Source organism: Panulirus ornatus, chromosome 41, assembly GCF_036320965.1.
Source record: "Panulirus ornatus isolate Po-2019 chromosome 41, ASM3632096v1, whole genome shotgun sequence".
Lineage (NCBI taxonomy): Eukaryota > Metazoa > Arthropoda > Malacostraca > Decapoda > Palinuridae > Panulirus > Panulirus ornatus.
The window spans coordinates 14869775-14888470 of record NC_092264.1 but is presented as its reverse complement, the minus strand read 5'-3'; the positions used below and the strand labels follow the sequence as shown (position 1 = coordinate 14888470).

At 47.6% G+C, this 18696-nt stretch overlaps 1 protein-coding gene across 1 annotated transcript in view; it reads right to left on the bottom strand.

Moving 5' to 3' along the window:
• Positions 1 to 18696, bottom strand: part of nompC (no mechanoreceptor potential C) — a 334011-nt gene that overhangs the window by 88212 nt on the left and 227103 nt on the right. The window contains exon 5 of the mRNA XM_071686202.1: positions 17283 to 17399. Coding sequence (XP_071542303.1) covers positions 17283 to 17399 — 117 coding nt within the window. The remainder of the gene's footprint in view (positions 1 to 17282; positions 17400 to 18696) is intronic.

Sequence of the window (18696 nt, the reverse complement as noted above, 5' to 3'; positions counted from 1 at the left end):
GGCTGCCGGGGGGAGGGGGGGGTCTGGGCTCGAGGGGGGGATGGCTCGTCCCCCCCCCCCCCCCCCCCAATCATCATCATAGCGTGAGTGTAAGATTACCTAAATTACCCTCGCCTCTTGTACCTCCTCCTCCTCCTCCTCCTCGTGTTCGACAGAAGATATGTCAAGGTGTTGGCCTCACAGCCAGACAGCCAGTCAGACAGCCAGCCCCACTTGCAGACGTGAGGAAAACATGGCCATTTGTTTTCTCTCTTATTCCCACCCACTTGGTACCAACTGACAATTCACATCCACGAGCCACACAGGCGTTGTAGGGTGCGACAGGAGTTGGTGGAACGAGCCAACCAACGACCAAAAGGGAGGAGTCTTGTGACATAACACCTCGGAAATGTATGCTAAATTGACGTGCGATATAGGAATGAACACAGTTCCGCTGGACAGTATCTGGTCTGGCGAGTAAAATGCTGGTGTCGCCTACCCTTCTCGTGAACACGACTCTGGAACACGCCTTCCCTTTTTGAAGACCATTATATATCTTGGGTCATCCTTCGAAATAACCTCCGCGGACCACTATGGAATTAGGAGTACCCTCTGCGGACCACCAGGGAACCAGGAGTACCCTCTGCGGACCACCAGGGAACCAAGAGTACCCTCCGCGGACCACCAGGGAACCAGGAGTACCCTCTGCGGACCACCAGGGAACTAGGAGTACCCTGTGCGGACCACCAGGGAACCAGGAGTACCCTCCGCAGACCACCAGGGAACCAGGAGTACCCTCCGCGGACCACCAGGGAACCAGGAGTACCCTCCGCGGACCACCAGGGAACCAGGAGTACCCTCCGCGGACCACCAGGGAACCAGGAGTACCCTCCGCGGACCACCAGGGAACCAGGAGTACCCTCCGCGGACCACCAGGGAACCAGGAGTACCCTGTGCGGACCGCCAGGGAACTAGGAGTACCCTGTGCGGACCACCAGGGAACTAGGAGTACCCTCCGCGGACCACCAGATGACCAGGAGTACCCTCTGCGGACCACCAGGGAACCAGGAGTACCCTCCGCGGACCACCAGATGACCAGGAGTACCCTCTGCGGACCACCAGGGAACCAGGAGTACCCACTGCAGACCACCAGGGAACCAGGAGTACCCTCCGCAGACCACCAGGGAACCAGGAGTACCCTCCGCAGACCACCAGGGAACCAGGAGTACCCTCCGCGGACCACCAGGGAACCAGGAGTACCCACTGCAGACCACCAGGGAACCAGGAGTACCCTCCGCGGACCACCAGGGAACCAGGAGTACCCTCTGCGGACCACCAGGGAACCAGGAGTACCCATTACGGACCACCAGGGAACCAGGAGTACCCTCTGCTGACCACCAGGGAACCAGGAGTACCCTCTGCGGACCTCCTGGGAACCAGAAGTGGGTCTACGAGCAGCCGCGTCTGACTTGCGTTCTCCTCAGGCAGAAGGATGAGCGAAGCGACAGCTAATCAGACACGATTCTCGTCTTAATCTCTCTCCTCCTTTTTTTATTTTTCTTTAGCCTTGCCAGTTGAATATTTTAAAGAAAACGGGTACGAAAGAGAATGGGGAAAAATGGGAAGAGATTGACGATTAAGGTGACCGCCAAAGAGACGAGCTATTACGATCCAACTGATTGACGAAGATTAAGATGAGGGAGAGGAATAATGGTTTATGGAAGTAGAACAACCTTTTAAAGTCAGAAGAAAATCCAGGTACGAAATAGCTTTAAGTGGTGAAGGGCAGAGCTTAAGATAGAAAATGGACAGTGGTGAATATCAGAGCTTAAGATAGAAAATGGACAGTGGTGAAGGGCAGAGCTGAAGATAGAAAATGGACAGTGGTGAATATCAGAGCTTAAGATAGAAAATGGACAGTGGTGAAGGGCAGAGCTTAAGAGAGAAAATGGACAGTGGTGAGGGGCAGAGCTTAAGAGAGAAAATGGACAGGGGTGAAGGGCAGAGCTTAACAGAGAAAATGGACAGTGGTGAAGGGAAGAGTTTAAGACCCACTGAGACAAGCCACGCAGAAAGCAGTCAGATGGGTTGCAAACCACAAGACACCAGCCACTTGGGACGCAGCGTCACACACACGCACGCACACACACGCACACACACACACACACACACACACAACACACACACAAGACGGTAGACATTTTCGGACTGCGATGCATCGTTCGTATCGCACTCTACGTAAATCCTAACCTCAGGAACTCTACACGGGACGCAAGGGACTTTCCCCTCCATCACTCGGAAACTCTACGTCCACAGAGGATTCCCACGAGACGCAACGTCACGGAGAGATCCACAGATGCGCCCACTGAACGACTCTCCGTCACCACAGGACTGTTAAGAGACTTTACATCGTCCAGGGTTCAGGTACTCTACAGACCCACAGGGAACTCTATATACCCACAGGGAACTCTACATACCCACAGGGAACTCTACATACCCACAGGGAACTCTACATACCCACAGGGTACTCTTCATACCCACAGGGTACTCTTCATACCCACAGGGAACTCTACATACCCACAGGGAACTCTACAGACCCACAGGGAACTCTACATACCCACAGGGAACTCTACATACCCACAGGGAACTCTACAGACCCACAGGGAACTCTACATACCCACAGGGAACTCTACATACCACAGGGTACTCTACAGACCCACAGGGTACTCTGCAGACCCACAGGGTACTCTACAGACTCACAGGGTATTCTACAGACCCACAGGGTATTCTACATACCCACAGGGTACTCTACATACCTACAGGGTACTCTACAGACCCACAGGGTACTCTACAGACCCACAGGGTACTCTACAGACCCACGGGGTACTCTACAGACCCACAGGCTACCCACAGGGTACTCTACTGGATGCAAGAAAGTATCATCACGTTACCAGTAAGAACTGGAGACAGTCTGCTGCTTGTGAATATCGACCTTCTTGCAGCTCCCTAGCCAGACCTCAGGGTGGATATGACCTCCTTCCGCGAAGAAACCGGATCGTTACCTTCGAATTGTACCTTAGTTCCTTCCAGACCTGACCTTAGTTCCTTCCAGACCTGACCTTAGTTCCTTCCAGACCTGACCTTAGTTCCTTCCAGACCTGACCTTAGTTTCACTCAGAGCTGACCTTAGTTTCACTCAGAGCTGACCTTAGTTCCTTCCAGACCTGACCTTAGTTTCACTCAGAGCTGACCTTAGTTTCACTCAGAGCTGACCTTAGTTCCTTCGAGACCTGACCTTAGTTTCTCTCAGAGCTGACCTTAGTTCCCTCCAGACCTGGCCTTAGTTTCTCTCAGAGCTGACCTTAGTTCCTTCCAGACCTGACCTTAGTTCCCTCCAGACCTGGCCTTAGTTCCTTCCTGACCTGGCCTTAGTTCCTTCCAGACCTGACCTTAGTTTCTCTCAGAGCTGACCTTAGTTCCTTCCAGACCTGGCCTTAGTTCCTTCCAGACCTGACCTTAGTTCCTTCCAGACCTGGCCTTAGTTCCTTCCAGACCTGACCTTAGTTTCTCTCAGAGCTGACCTTAGTTCCCTCCAGACCTTGCCTTAGTTCCTTCCAGACCTGACCTTAGTTCCTTCCAGACCTGACCTTAGTTCCTTCCAGACCTGGCCTTAGTTCCTTCCAAACCTGACCTTAGTTTCTCTCAGAGCTGACCTTAGTTCCTTCCAGACCAGACCTTAGTTCCTTCCAGACCTGGCCTCAGTTCCTTCCAAACCTGACCTTAGTTTCTCTCAGAGCTGACCTTAGTTCCTTCCAGACCTGACCTTAGTTCCCTCCAGACCTGGCCTTAGTTCCTTCCAGAAATGACCTTAGTTCCTTCCAGACCTGACCTTAGTTCCTTCCAGACCTGGCCTTAGTTCCTTCCAAGCCTGACCTTAGTTCCTTCCAAACCTGACCTTATTTCCTTCCAGTACTGACCTTCTTTCCTTGAAGACCCGACTTTATTTCGTTCTAGGCCTGACCTTAGTTCCCTCCAGACCTGACCTTACTCAATTCCAGCTGTGGCCTATTTTCCTTCAAACCTGACCTTATTTCCCTCCAGACATGACCTTACTTCCTATTTCCCTCCAAATCTGACATTATTTCCTTCCAGACCTGACCTTAGTTCCCGTCACACCTGACCTAGTCTGGGCAACCGCGGCCTAGTTTCTGAGCGAGGTGGATGGTGCATCTCACCGATGAAAAGTCACGAATCTCACCCACATAAATCGACTGTCAGACCTAACCTGACCTGACCTGCATCAATGGGACGTTCTAGGTCACTGACCCCCTCAACTTCTTCCAGATCTGTGTGGCCCTCAAGCCATTATTATTCTTCTTCTTGAAGATCACCATCACCCATCGCTTCTGAAAGTCTGCCAAGACGATCGCACACGACACCATACGTCGACAGAAGCAGCCAGCCAGCCTGGCGTCTCACACACATAGACGGTGGTGGGTGGGTGGTAGAGGCTTAGTCTGGGGACCGTGGGGGCTGCTGTCTAGGGCCCTGCGCGGGGGAGGGAATGGGTTTGATGCAATAAAAGCCGCCACCGTCCAGTCATAACCACAAGTATTGACCACAAAACGAAGAATATTGATCGTCGTCGGATGCCTAGAGTAATTCAAAAGACCACGTCCACTTTCACTGGTAGCGATGCTGTTTCCTGTGGGGCGGGGTAGCGCCAGGAATGGATGAAGGCAAGTATGAGTATGCATATGTGTATATGTCTGTGTGCGTATGTATTTGTTGATGTGGAAATGCATGTGGATGCGCGTATGTGGGCGTTTATGAGTATATGAGTGGATGGGCCATTCTTTGTGTGTTTCCTGGCGCTACCTCGCTGACTCGGGGAAACAGCGGTTATGTAGAATGAAATGAATGAATATATCTATCTATCTATCTATCTATCTATCTATCTATCTATCTATATATATATATATATATATATATATATATATATATATATATATATATATATATATATATATATATATATATTCCTATGAGTCCACGGGGAAAATGAAACACGATAAGTTCCCAAGTGCACTTTTGTGTAATGATCACATCATCAGGGGAGACACAGGAGAGAAATAGATATAAGTCAGTTGATGTACATCGAAGAGACGCAGCTAGGACGCCACTTGGTAAACATGCGGTTGTCCAAGACAAGATATATATTTATCCATCACTCACAGATCCAACTTAACACGTCACATTCCAGAAGCCATGGCCTCATACCTTACAATAATGACCTAAAAAAGATGTTTTTCGAAAGATCTGTCCTTGAATTTCCCCAGCTCACTTCGCTCCCCCAACCACTGCTCACCCTGGGTCGCGAGGTTCTCGCTCGTATATATTTATTTATATACCTTGCATCATGGGACAAGATGAATCCTTATGAAAGACAAAAGAACACCAAAAAAAAGAAAAAAAAATCTTTGAGTTTTATAATGATATTCATGGCAGTCATGCACACAGTTCCCACAGACGTTTCATTTGTACCCGGAGGCCCTTGTGTGTCTGTGTGTGTGTGTGTGTGTGTGTGTGTGTGTGTGTGTGTGTGTGTCACAGTCGTCCGGGGCCACTGCTTTGCTCATTAATCGTAAAAAAAACAACAAGACTACGTGTGATCATGAACAGCCCAGGATATTAATCTTGGCCAATGATATAACACACACAGAGACCTCTCTCTTCGTCGTCCTACATAATATTCGTATTACTTCGACCCCTCTCTTCTCCTCTCCTCATTATTATTTCGTTATATTCTTACATATGTATACACGCTCTCGTCCTGCATATTACTCTCCTTTTAATCATGAGTATTAGTCTTGATTAATCATGCACCGTACTCGTCCATTGTCCATTTCCGATGGTTAGAATTCTCCCCTCTCCCTCTCTGGTCTTGATTCATGTGCCACTGGCCAACACATCCCTCCATAACTTTAGAATGCCACTCAACTCTTGAGTGATACACCCCACTCCAACGCACTCACCCAGAAGCTAAGAATACCACTCACCTCTTGAGTGATACACCCCACTCCAACGCACTCACCCAGAAGCTAAGAATACCACTCACCTCTTGAGTGATACACCCCACTCCAACACACTCACCCAGAAGCTAAGGAGACCACTCAACCTATGAGTAACACACTCCAACGCACTCACCCAGAAGCTAAGGAGACCACTCAACCCATGAGTAACACACTCCAACGCACTCATCCAGAAGCTAAGAATACCACTCAACGCTTGAGTAACACACTCCAACACACTCATCCAGAAGCTAAGAATACCACTCAACGCTTGAGTAACACACTCCAACACACTCACCCAGAAGCTAAGAATACCACACAACGCTTGAGTAACACACTCCAACGCACTCACCCAGAAGCTAAGAATACCACACAACTCTTGAGTAACACACTCCAACGCACTCACCCAGAAGCTAAGAATACCACACAACTCTTGAGTAACACACTCCAACGCACTCACCCAGAAGCTAAGAATACCACACAACTCTTGAGTAACACACTCCAACGCACTCACCCAGAATACCACTCAACCCTTGAGTAACACACTCCAACGCACTCACCCAGAAGCTGAGAATACCACACAACCCTTGAGTAACACACTCCAACGCACTCATCCAGAAGCTAAGGAAACCACACAACCCTTGAGTAACACACTCCAACGCACTCACCCAGAAGCTAAGAATACCACACAACCCTTGAGTAACACACTCCAACGCACTCATCCAGAAGCTAAGAATACCACACAACCCTTGAGTAACACACTCCAACACACTCCTCCAGAAGCTAAGAATACCACACAACCCTTGAGTAACACACTCCAACACACTCATCCAGAAACTAAGAATACCACACAACCCTTGAGTAACACACTCCAACGCACTCACCCAGAAGCTAAGAATACCACTCAACGCTTGAGTAACACACTCCAACGCACTCACCCAGAAGCTAAGAATACCACTCAACCCTTGAGTAACACACTCCAACGCACTCATCCAGAAGCTGAGAATACCACACAACCCTTGAGTAACACACTCCAACGCACTCATCCAGAAGCTAAGAATACCACACAACCCTTGAGTAACACACTCCAACACACTCCTCCAGAAGCTAAGAATACCACACAACCCTTGAGTAACACACTCCAACACACTCACCCAGAAACTAAGAATACCACACAACTCTTGAGTAACACACTCCAACGCACTCACCCAGAAGCTAAGAATACCACTCAACCCTTGAGTAACACAGTCCAACGCACTCACCCAGAAGCTAAGAATACCACTCAACCCTTGAGTAACACACTCCAACACACTCATCCAGAAGCTAAGAATACCACTCAACCCTTGAGTAACACACTCCAACGCACTCACCCAGAAGCTGAGAATACCACACAACCCTTGAGTAACACACTCCAACGCACTCACCCAGAAGCTAAGGAGACCACACAACCCATATAATTTCACTCAGGATCCCAGCATTACACATCATTGTCCCTGAGTGAGTAACATGAGCAACCTGGATCACACTTGTGAGTGATGGGCTTTTCCACGTCGAGGGGCTGGTGGGAGCTGCCACCTAACCCGGAATTAGGCACCATCGTGGTGTCCGCCCCCCGCCTGGCTGATGGGGGGGTCCTTGTGTTAATGAGGGTTCCGGCTCGTGTTCTGGCTGGGTCTGGAGGCCTTGCATTTTTCCTCGTATTGTTCGCACTGGGAATGATATGTTGGTGTTGCTCCATCACAAGGTTATATACTGTGTGTGTGTGTGTGTGTGTGTGTGTGTGTGTGTGTGTGTGTGTGTTTTCCTCTTTGCATCAACAAGCGCTCCTCGTCTCAGACTTGTATAACGTGTGTACAACGCGTCGCACGGAGTTTACGACGTATGTCTCGTAAGGTATGATGCCCCTTGTGTGTGTATTGGTATCGTAACATCAAACGTATTTCTACTTTTTTTTTTTTTTAGATCGTTTTCATGGGAATTTGGCAAACAGAAGATGTCGGCTGCAGAGTCAGTGAATTGCTCTCTCTCTCTCTCTCTCTCTCTCTCTCTCTCTCTCTCTCTCTCTCTCTCTCTCTCTCTCTCTCTCTGGGTGTGTGTGACTCTCTTCTGTTCCCTCCACTGTCTCCCCGTCATTCATCTCCAGTGGCTTCCCATTCTTCCATCTACCCATCACATTTGTCTCCGCCACTTCTCGTTGTGACAGTTACCGCCACCCCTTCATCACTTGACCCCTCCATCACCCCCTTCGTTATGGGGTGGTGTGGTCTGTCTGTCCCAGTCTTGCTACCCCATGACTGCATCTTCCACTCTACCATCACTACATCACCCCTTCATCATGGGGTGGTCTCCTCCAGGGTATCCAGGCTACCCATGACTGGTCCATCAGCTTCCCCCAGCCCCATAACCTCCCCCATCTATTCACCCATGAGCTCTCTGAGTGTATTCTTCATCTCATGGCTGTTTCATCCCAGCCGCTCCTTCACAACGCCTCCTTCCTCCACACTCGAGGCCACTCCTATATCCAGTCTACCACAGCCCATGACAGCCGGGTTACAAGGGCGCCTCCCCTGCCCCCCTCGCGACACTTGCCCTAGTAACTGGTCACGCCCTGGTCCTCAGCGTAACGAGCGCGAGCCTCATTACCTCTGGCCCGTGACAGTGGGACGTATGGCCATGTAGGTCACACAGTGGGTCATTATTGTGTAACAACACTCCCCCCCCCAGAGGACCGACCCCTTGTGCAGGGGGGAGGGCCTCTCTCTCGCACCCTCGGCGCTGCGCTACGGGTCAGTAACAAGGGGAGGGTGGAGTCTCTTTGGAGCGAGTTCGTCGACGAGGCCTGTATACTCCAGTGCTATAGAGGCGACCTGAAGGTGACTTCTCACTGGCGGCTTGACCTGTAACGACCATCCCGTTCAAAACTATGATCATTGTATTGACTGGAGTAATGCCATCTCGGTCATTAACTCTAACTCTATTACCACGAGAAATAGCATTGAATCTTTTATTATCAAATACACAAAGAATTATGATCTTAATATTAGTGATGGTCTATACAAATTGGATAACTTTATTGTTAAGATTTGTAAACAATTCACCTTCTTGTCCACATGATAAGTTTATGATACGCTTGTTGTCTGTCTTGGACTGTCACATGTTTACCAAATGGCGTCCTAGCTTCGTCTCTTCGTTTTATATCAACTGACTGTTATATTTCTCTCTTGTGTCTCCCCTGATGATGTGATTATTACACGAAAGTGCACTTGGGACTGTAGTACCAGCATGCTACGTTACACTGTTGATGGGAACATAGCCTTAACATAGCGGTGGCCATCAGCATGCTGTGTTGCACCGGTGAGGGAAGACGTATTCCTAACATAGTGGCGTCGACCAGCATGCTATGTTACACAGACGGAGGGAACAAAACCTTGGATAGCGGCGTCAACCAGCGCGCTATGTTGTAGAACCGTAGGGCACACAGGTCTTAACACAGCGGCGTGTGGCCGCTATGTTGAACAGGCCGGTGGTAGACAGAGTATCGCTGGGGGAGAGGAGGGTAGCCAAACCTGCGTCAGGAGTGGGGGGAAGGTAGAGGTAAGCTTTCCCGTTGTGTTGTTGTGGGAGGTGGTGCACCAGCCTCCCCTCGCCTACTGGACCAAGTGCAGAGAGAGAGAGAGAGAGAGAGAGAGAGAGAGAGAGAGAGAGAGAGAGAGAGAGAGAGAGAGAGAGAGAGAGAGAGAACTCCTAACACCGTGGTTGAGCCCCGTAAACTCCTGAGTTCCCCCCAATAGAAAACTCCTTATCGTGGCCCCGTAAACTCCTTATCTCAGCCCTGTAAACTCTGTTTCAGCCCGGTAAACTCCTAGTTCAGCCTCGTGAACTCCTTATCTCAGCCCCGTAAACTCTGTTTCAGACCGGTAAACACGTAGTTCAACCTTGTAAACTTCTAGTTCAACCTTGTAAACTTCTAGTTCAGCCTTGTAAGCTTCTAGTTCAGTCTTGTGAACTCCTTAATTCAGCCTGTAAACTGTGTTTCAGCCCTATAAACTCCTACGTAGCGCCGTAAACTCCTTATCTCAGCCCCGTAAATTCTGTGGTTCAACCCAGTTAACTCCTTAACTCAGCCAGTCAGACCTTATCTCAGCCCCGTAAGGCCCCGTCGGTTTGCCCCCTTCAACGCCTTAACTTACCCACGTAAACGCCATGTACCTCATCCCCCCCCCCCCCCCGTAAACCCGTCAGAGGTACCTCAAAAGGGTGATCTGAATTGACGTAGGGAGGTTTTAACGGCGCTGATGACTACGTGTGTACGCTCAGCCGAGGATGAATTGTATACCACTAGCCAGGCCCCCCAGACACACACTAATGTTATCCATAACCCTTTCGAATATGATATCCAATTTTCATCTTCCTCAAAAACCAAATTTCAAAGAATTTTTCGCATCTTTTCTTGACTCTCAGAAAGTATTTTGTGGAATTCTATTATCTTTTATGTCCCATATAAGACACTTGTTTTGGATTCTCTTATCTTCCGCGCCTCATAAAAAGTAATCAAGGAATTCTTATTCTTGTTTGTTTTCACTTGAAATAGGATTTCTTAATTCTATTCTTATCTTTCGTGTCCCCCTAAAAAGCATATTTTGGAATTCATTTCTTATCTTTTGATGTCCTTTGAATAGCATTTGTTCCCCCCATTCCTGATCTTATCTCTCAGGCGTTAAAGATGGTCATGATAAGAGATAAGCACCAGGCACTTGGCGCTTCTCTGGAGAGCCACAGTAAGGCAGGAGCCGTCTGTGGGGGATGTACGTGGCAGATGTGTTGCAAGAGGACATGTACTGGCTCACACGGTAGCAAGTCAATGTGTGTCATTAGGGACTCTCTACCTCCGTTCTGTCCTCAGCCTAATGGCGGGATGTGTGTGTGTGTGTGTGTGTGTGTGTGTGTGTGTGGGTGGGTGGATGGGTGTGTATGTGTGGGTGTTACGATACATATATTTTTCATACATACTCGCCATTTCCCGCGTTGGCGAGGTAGCGTTAAGAACAGAGGACTGAGCTTTAGAGGGAATATCCTCACTTGGCCGCCTTCTCTGTTCCTTCTTTTGGAAAAGCAAAAACTGGAGGGGAGGGTTTGCAGCCTACCTCCGCTTTCAATCGCCTTCTACGACACGCAGGAAATACGTGGGAAGTATTCTTTCTCCCCTATCCCCAGGGATAATATATATATATATATATATATATATATATATATATATATATATATATATATATCCCTGGGGATAGGGGAGAAAGAATACTTCCCACGTATTCCCTGCGTGTCGTAGAAGGCGACTAAAAGGGGAGGGAGCGGGTGGCTGGAAATCCTCCCCTTTCTTGTTTTTTTTTTTTTTTTTTTTTAATTTTCCAAAAGAAGGAACTGAGAAGGGGGTCAGGTGAGGATATTCCCTCTAAGGCCCAGTTCTCTGTTCTTAACGCTACCTCGCTAACGCGGGAAATGGCAAATAGTATGAAAAAAAAAAAAATATATATATATATATATATATATATATATATAAAACGATGATATTTTTGTCATTGTGTGTAACGTACATACGCTTTGCCGGGAACAAAGACCAGCAGCTTAAAAATACGATCTGCCGCTGTTGCAGTTTGCTGATAATCCAGTTTAATGACGACAAAAAAAGAAAAAAAAAAAAAACTACACGAGGAAAAACACACAGTAATTATATATCCATTAAAGTTTTTGGCTAAGAGCTTGCTTCCCCTCCTCCTCCTCCTCAGACAGTGGGTAATAGTCTTAATTATAAGATTTATACCAGAGATTAACCAGAGGTGGGGTCCTGGGTCCTGGTGTTGGTCGTCGTCATCATTATCTGACCTTTGCCTCGGCTCCGTCACTGACGGAAGCCATCGCGTTCGTGAACGTCCCGAGACGCACTGGGATATCCGAGACGCACTGAGACATCCAAGACGCGCTGGGACATCCGAGACGCGCTGGGATATCCGAGACGCACTGGGACATCCAAGACGCACTGGGACATCCAAGACGCACTGGGACATCCGAGACGCGCTGGGACATCCAAGACGCACTGGGACATCCGAGACGCGCTGGGACATCCGAGACGCACTGGGACATCCAAGACGCACTGGGATATCCTAGACGCACTGGGATATCCGAGACGCACTGGGACATCCAAGACGCACTGGGATATCCTAGACGCACTGGGACATCCGAGACGCACTGGGACATCCAAGACGCACTGGGATATCCTAGACGCACTGGGACATCCGAGACGCACTGGGACATCCAAGACGCACTGGGATATCCTAGACGCACTGGGACATCCAAGACGCACTGGGATATCCTAGACGCACTGGGACATCCGAGACGCACTGGGACATCCAAGACGCACTGGGACATCCGAGACGCACTGGGACATCCAAGACGCACTGGGATATCCTAGACGCACTGGGACATCCAAGACGCACTGGGATATCCTAGACGCACTGGGACATCCAAGACGCACTGGGATATCCAAGACCGCTCTTGTACCGCTGCTTTGATTACACATCACCAACGCCAGCTGCTGTCAAGCATGCCCCGGACTTCGTCAATATGCCCCGGACTTCGTCAATATGCCCCGGACTTCGTCAATATGCCCCGGACTTCGTCAATATGCCCCGGACCTCGTCAATATGCCCCGGACTTCGTCAATATGCCCCGGACTTCGTCAATATGCCCCGGACTTCGTCAATATGCCCCGGACTTCGTCAATATGCCCCGGACTTCGTCAATATGCCCCGGACATCGTCAATATGCCCCGGACTTCGTCAATATGCCCCGGACTTCGTCAATATGCCCCGGACTTCGTCAATATGCCCCGGACATCGTCAATATGCCCCGGACTTCGTCAATATGACCCGGACTTCGTCAATATGCCCCGGACTTCGTCAATATGCCCCGGACTTCGTCAATATGCCCCGGACATCGTCAATATGCCACGGACTTCGTTAGTATGCCCCGGACGTCGTCAATATGCCCCGGACTTCGTCAATATGCCCCGGACTTCGTAAAATAAGCCTCGACCTTCGTCAGTATGCCTCGCACTTCGTCAATATGCCCTGGACGTCGTAGATAACCGTAAAACATTCAACGTGACCGTCGTAAAACAACGGGTCGTCCAGCAGACGAAACAAAGGGAAGGGGGGAAGTGAGCAGGGAGGGAGGGAGGAGGAAGAGGAGCTATGATTAGCCTTAATATGAGAGGAGAGGCGTGAGCCATCATGACGGGTCTGACCACCACATTACCGCCATGATGTAGTAAACTGTGCTGGATGAGGGGACCCACCAGCCAGCGGGCCACCGCCGCGCGTTTGTGAGCGGAAACTACTGGAATATATATAATCTTCGTTTCTCTGCATTTCTTCTCTTTTCCTACTGTTGAGTTCTCCTTTATCCATAATTTGCTCCCTTTTTTTTCTCTCTCCTTTCAAATAATTCCTCCCTTCTTGTATAACCCCTGAGCCATTGTCTTTCTCTCTCTCTCTCTGTCTCACTTTATTATCAAATTATTTCTTCATTTACTACAATTATCAGATTATTTTCTCAGTAATCTTCACGTAGCTTTCAGTCTGTCTCGTCGTCTGCTGTGGGGGGAGGGACGTGTGTAGCCTTGACTTACCCCCTCCCTCATCATCCACTCATGGCCCGCTGGTAGACCATGAAAGTCTATGGACATCTTGTGTCACATCTCATTATGTCCTCATCCACACTCTTCCCTTATATATATATATATATATATATATATATATATATATATATATATATATATATATATATATATAGAGAGAGAGAGAGAGAGAGAGAGAGAGAGAGAGTGGCAGATATAGGGTGTTTTGGTCGAGGTGGTGTGCAAAGTGAGAGGGTTAGGGAAAATTATTTGGTAAACAGAGAAGAGGTAGTAAAAGCTTTGCGGAAGATGAAAGCCGGCAAGGCAGCAGGTTTGGATGGTATTGCAGTGGAATTTATTAAAAAAGGGGGCGACTGTATTGTTGACTGGTTGGTGAGGTTATTTAATGTATGTATGACTCATGGTGAGGTGCCTGAGGATTGGCGGAATGCGTGCATAGTGCCATTGTACAAAGGCAAAGGGGATAAGAGTGAGTGCTCAAATTACAGAGGTATAAGTTTGTTGAGTATTCCTGGTAAATTATATGAGAGGATATTGATTGAGAGGGTGAAGGCATGTACAGAGCATCAGATTGGGGAAGAGCAGTGTGGTTTCAGAAGTGGTAGAGGATGTGTGGATCAGGTGTTTGCTTTGAAGAATGTATGTGAGAAATACTTAGAAAAGCAAATGGATTTGTATGTAGCATTTATGGATCTGGAGAAGGCATATGATAGAGTTGATAGAGATGCTCTGTGGAAGGTATTAAGAATATATGGTGTGGGAGGCAAGTTGTTAGAAGCAGTGAAAAGTTTTTATCGAGGATGTAAGGCATGTGTACGTGTAGGAAGAGAGGAAAGTGATTGGTTCTCAGTGAATGTAGGTTTGCGGCAGGGGTGTGTGATGTCTCCATGGTTGTTTAATTTGTTTATGGTTGGGGTTGTTAGGGAGGTGAATGCAAGAGTTTTGGAAAGAGGGGCAAGTATGAAGTCTGTTGGGGATGAGAGAGCTTGGGAAGTGAGTCAGTTGTTGTTCGCTGATGATACAGCGCTGGTGGCTGATTCATGTGAGAAACTGCAGAAGCTGGTGACTGAGTTTGGTAAAGTGTGTGGAAGAAGAAAATTAAGAGTAAATGTGAATAAGAGCAAGGTTATTAGGTACAGTAGGGTTGAGGGTCAAGTCAATTGGGAGGTGAGTTTGAATGGAGAAAAACTGGAGGAAGTGAAGTGTTTTAGATATCTGGGAGTGGATCTGGCAGCGGATGGAACCATGGAAGCGGAAGTGGATCATAGGGTGGGGGAGGGGGCGAAAATTCTGGGAGCCTTGAAGAATGTGTGGAAGTCGAGAACAGTATCTCGGAAAGCAAAAATGGGTATGTTTGAAGGAATAGTGGTTCCAACAATGTTGTATGGTTGCGAGGCGTGGGCTATGGATAGAGTGGTGCGCAGGAGGATGGATGTGCTGGAAATGAGATGTTTGAGGACAATGTGTGGTGTGAGGTGGTTTGATCGAGTAAGTAACGTAAGGGTAAGAGAGATGTGTGGAAATAAAAAGAGCATGGTTGAGAGAGAAGAGGGTGTTTTGAAATGGTTCGGGCACATGGAGAGAATGAGTGAGGAAAGATTGACCAAGAGGATATATGTGTCGGAGGTGGAGGGAACGAGGAGAAGAGGGAGACCAAATTGGAGGTGGAAAGATGGAGTGAAAAAGATTTTGTGTGATCGGGGCCTGAACATGCAGGAGGGTGAAAGGAGGGCAAGGAATAGAGTGAATTGGAGCGATGTGGTATACCGGGGTTGACGTGCTGTCAGTGGATTGAATCAAGGCATGTGAAGCGTCTGGGGTAAACCATGGAAAGCTGTGTAGGTATGTATATTTGCGTGTGGACGTATGTATATACATGTGTATGGGGGTGGGTTGGGCCATTTCTTTCGTCTGTTTCCTTGCGCTACCTCGCAAACGCGGGAGACAGCGACAAAGCAAAAAAAAAAAAAAAAAAAAAAAATATATATATATATATAACCTATAGTGATTTGTGAAGTGTGGAACACGCTTGGCCGTGACCAGCTGGTGGTACCTTAAGCTAAGGGAAAACGATTCTTGGTCAGGTAATCTCTCTCTCTCTCTCTCTCTCTCTCTCTCTCTCTCTCTCTCTCTCTCTCTCCCTCACTTTCACACTTTGACCTCTCATGATCCTTGATCTCACCAGACTCATGGACACTTGACCTTGACCCCAGGCTGCCGTGACCTCTAGCTTTCTCTGCGAATCGTTTCCTTTTTTTTTTTTTCTCATGAAAATCGTTTTCTTTCCCCCTCATGAATATCGTTTTCTTTTCCCCTCATGAAATTCGTTTTTATTCCTCATGAATATCGTTTTCTTTTTCCCTCATGAATATCGTTTTCTTTTTCCCTCATGAATATCGTTTTCTTTTTCCCTCATGAATATTGTTTTCTTTTCCCTCATGAATATCGTTTTCTTTAGCCTTCATGAATATAGTTTTCTTTTCCCTCAAGAAGATCGTTTCTTTTCCCTCATGAAACACGTTTTCTTTTCCCTCATGAATATCGTTTTCTTTTTCCCTCATGAAACACGTTTTCTTTTCCCTCATGAAAATCGTTTTCTTTTCCCTCATGAAAATCGTTTTTTTTTCCATTATGAAAATCGTTTTCTTTTTCCATCATGAAAATCATTTTCTCTTTCCCTCATGAATATCGTTTTTCCTTTTCCCTCATGAAAATCGTTTTCTTTCCTCCCCCTCACGAATATCGTCTTGCATGGGGGATGTTGCGGATTAAAATCCCCCGACTACGAAGGGATACACACACGAGTCCTTCGATCGGAGTCCTTCGATCGGAGTCCTTCGATCGGAGAGTCCTTCGATCGGAGAGTCCTTCGATCGGAGAGTCCTTCGATCGGAGTCCTTCGATCGGAGTCCATCGATCGGAGAGTCCTTCGATCGGAGAGTCCTTCGATCAGAGAGTCCTTCGATCAGAGAGTCCCTCGATCAGAGAGTCCTTCGATCAGAGAGTCCTTCGATCAGAGAGTCCCTCGATCAGAGAGTCCCTCGATCAGAGAGTCCCTCGATCAGAGAGTCCCTCGATCAGAGAGTCCTTCGATCAGAGAGTCCTTCGATCAGAGAGTCCTTCGATCAGAGAGTCCCTCGATCAGAGAGTCCTTCGAAGAGAGTCCCTTGATCAGAGAGTCCCTTGATCAGAGAGTCCTCCGATCAGAGAGTCCTTCGATCAGAGAGTCCTTCGATCAGAGAGTCCTTCGATCAGAGAATCCCTCGATTAGAGAGTCCCTCGATCAGAGAGTCCTTCGAAGAGAGTCCCTTGATCAGAGAGTCCTCCGATCAGAGTCCTTCGATCAGAGTCCTTCGATCAAGCGGACTGTTCCAGAATCATTCGTCTTGGGGGTTGTCCACCTTCCATCACTACCTTTCGTCCGGTGGCCCATTTGCATGACGACCTGGAGTCCTAACGACCTAACGAGGCCATGAAATGACCTAATTACTGATCGTCCTCATGAGAAGAGAGTGGTGGTTCCCTCCCTGTATACTCACGTTGTCCTTGACGAGCCTGAGGTCCTGCTTGGCGTGCATGAGGACCGTCTTGATGAGGGCGACAGCTGCTCCCGTGCTGCGGTTGGAGACCAGGTGGGCCGCCGTCTGCTCCCGGGGCTACAGTACAGGAGGAGAGGCGTGGTTACCGTCTGGTGGGTGGGGTTGTGGGGGGGTTGAAAGGAGGAGGGAGGGTTACCGTCGAGGGGTTGGGTTGGGTGGGGTTGTGGGTGTTAAAGGGTGAGGGAGGGAGGGAGAGTGTGTGTGACCCATGTGGGTCAGACTCCCCCTCCAGACTCCCTTTCTCAACATCTGCTCTCAGTACAGGTAAGAGGCACACCAGGGCTCATTGCTCTCAGGGGTGAGGAAGGGGGAGGGAAAGGGGTATTATACATTCCAAATTGTGGCAGGTGGGTATTATAGATTCCAAATTGTGGCAGGTGGGTATTATAGATTCCAAATTGTGGCAGGTGGGTATTATAGATTCCAAATTGGGGCAGGGGGGTATTATAGATTCCAAATTAGGGGAGGGAGGTATTATAGATTCCAAATTAGGGGAGGGAGGTATTATAGATTCCAAATTAGGGCAGGGGGGTATTATAGATTCCAAATTAGGGCAGGGGGGTATTATAGATTCCAAATTAGGGAAGGGGGGTATTATAGATTCCAAATTAGGGAAGGGAGGTATTATAGATTCCAAATTGGGGGAAGGTGTGGAGGGGGGGGTTGTTTGAGAAGATGGGTTCCCCAGGGGATGTGTGGGGGGGTGTTAATTCCCCAGGGGGAGGTGTGTTAAATTGCTGTCCATTGGTTAATGTCAAATATCGAGATTTTGAAAAGAACATTTTTTCGGGAGTTGCTCTGAATGACCAGGCCTTTGTGTACAAGTTTTTAAGTTTTTAGTTTCTTTTAAGATCTTGTGATTTTTTTTAAAATCGTGTGATTCTTGTTTTAAAAATCGTGTGATTTTTTTTTTTAAATCGTGTGATTCTTTTTTTAAATCGTGTGATTCTTTTTTTAAAATCGTGTGATTCTTTTTTTAAAATCGTGTGATTCTTTTTTTTAAAATCGTGTGATTCTTTTTTTTAAAATCGTGTGATTCTTTTTTTAAAATCGTGTGATTCTTTTTTTAAAATCGTGTGATTCTTTTTTTTAAAATCGTGTGATTCTTTTTTTAAATCGTGTGATTCTTTTTCTAAAATCGTGTGTTTCTTTTTTTAAAATCGTGTGATTTTTTTTTTAAATCTTGTGATTCTTTTTTAAAAATCTTTTTTTTTTTAACCTTGTGTTTTTAATTTTTAGGATTTTTCTTTCTTCCATTAAATTTTTTGAGTCAATTTTCCTTAATATTTTTTTTTTGGAAATTATTGAAAATTGTATTGTACAATATATCGAGCGCTTTAGTATCGTGTGTATA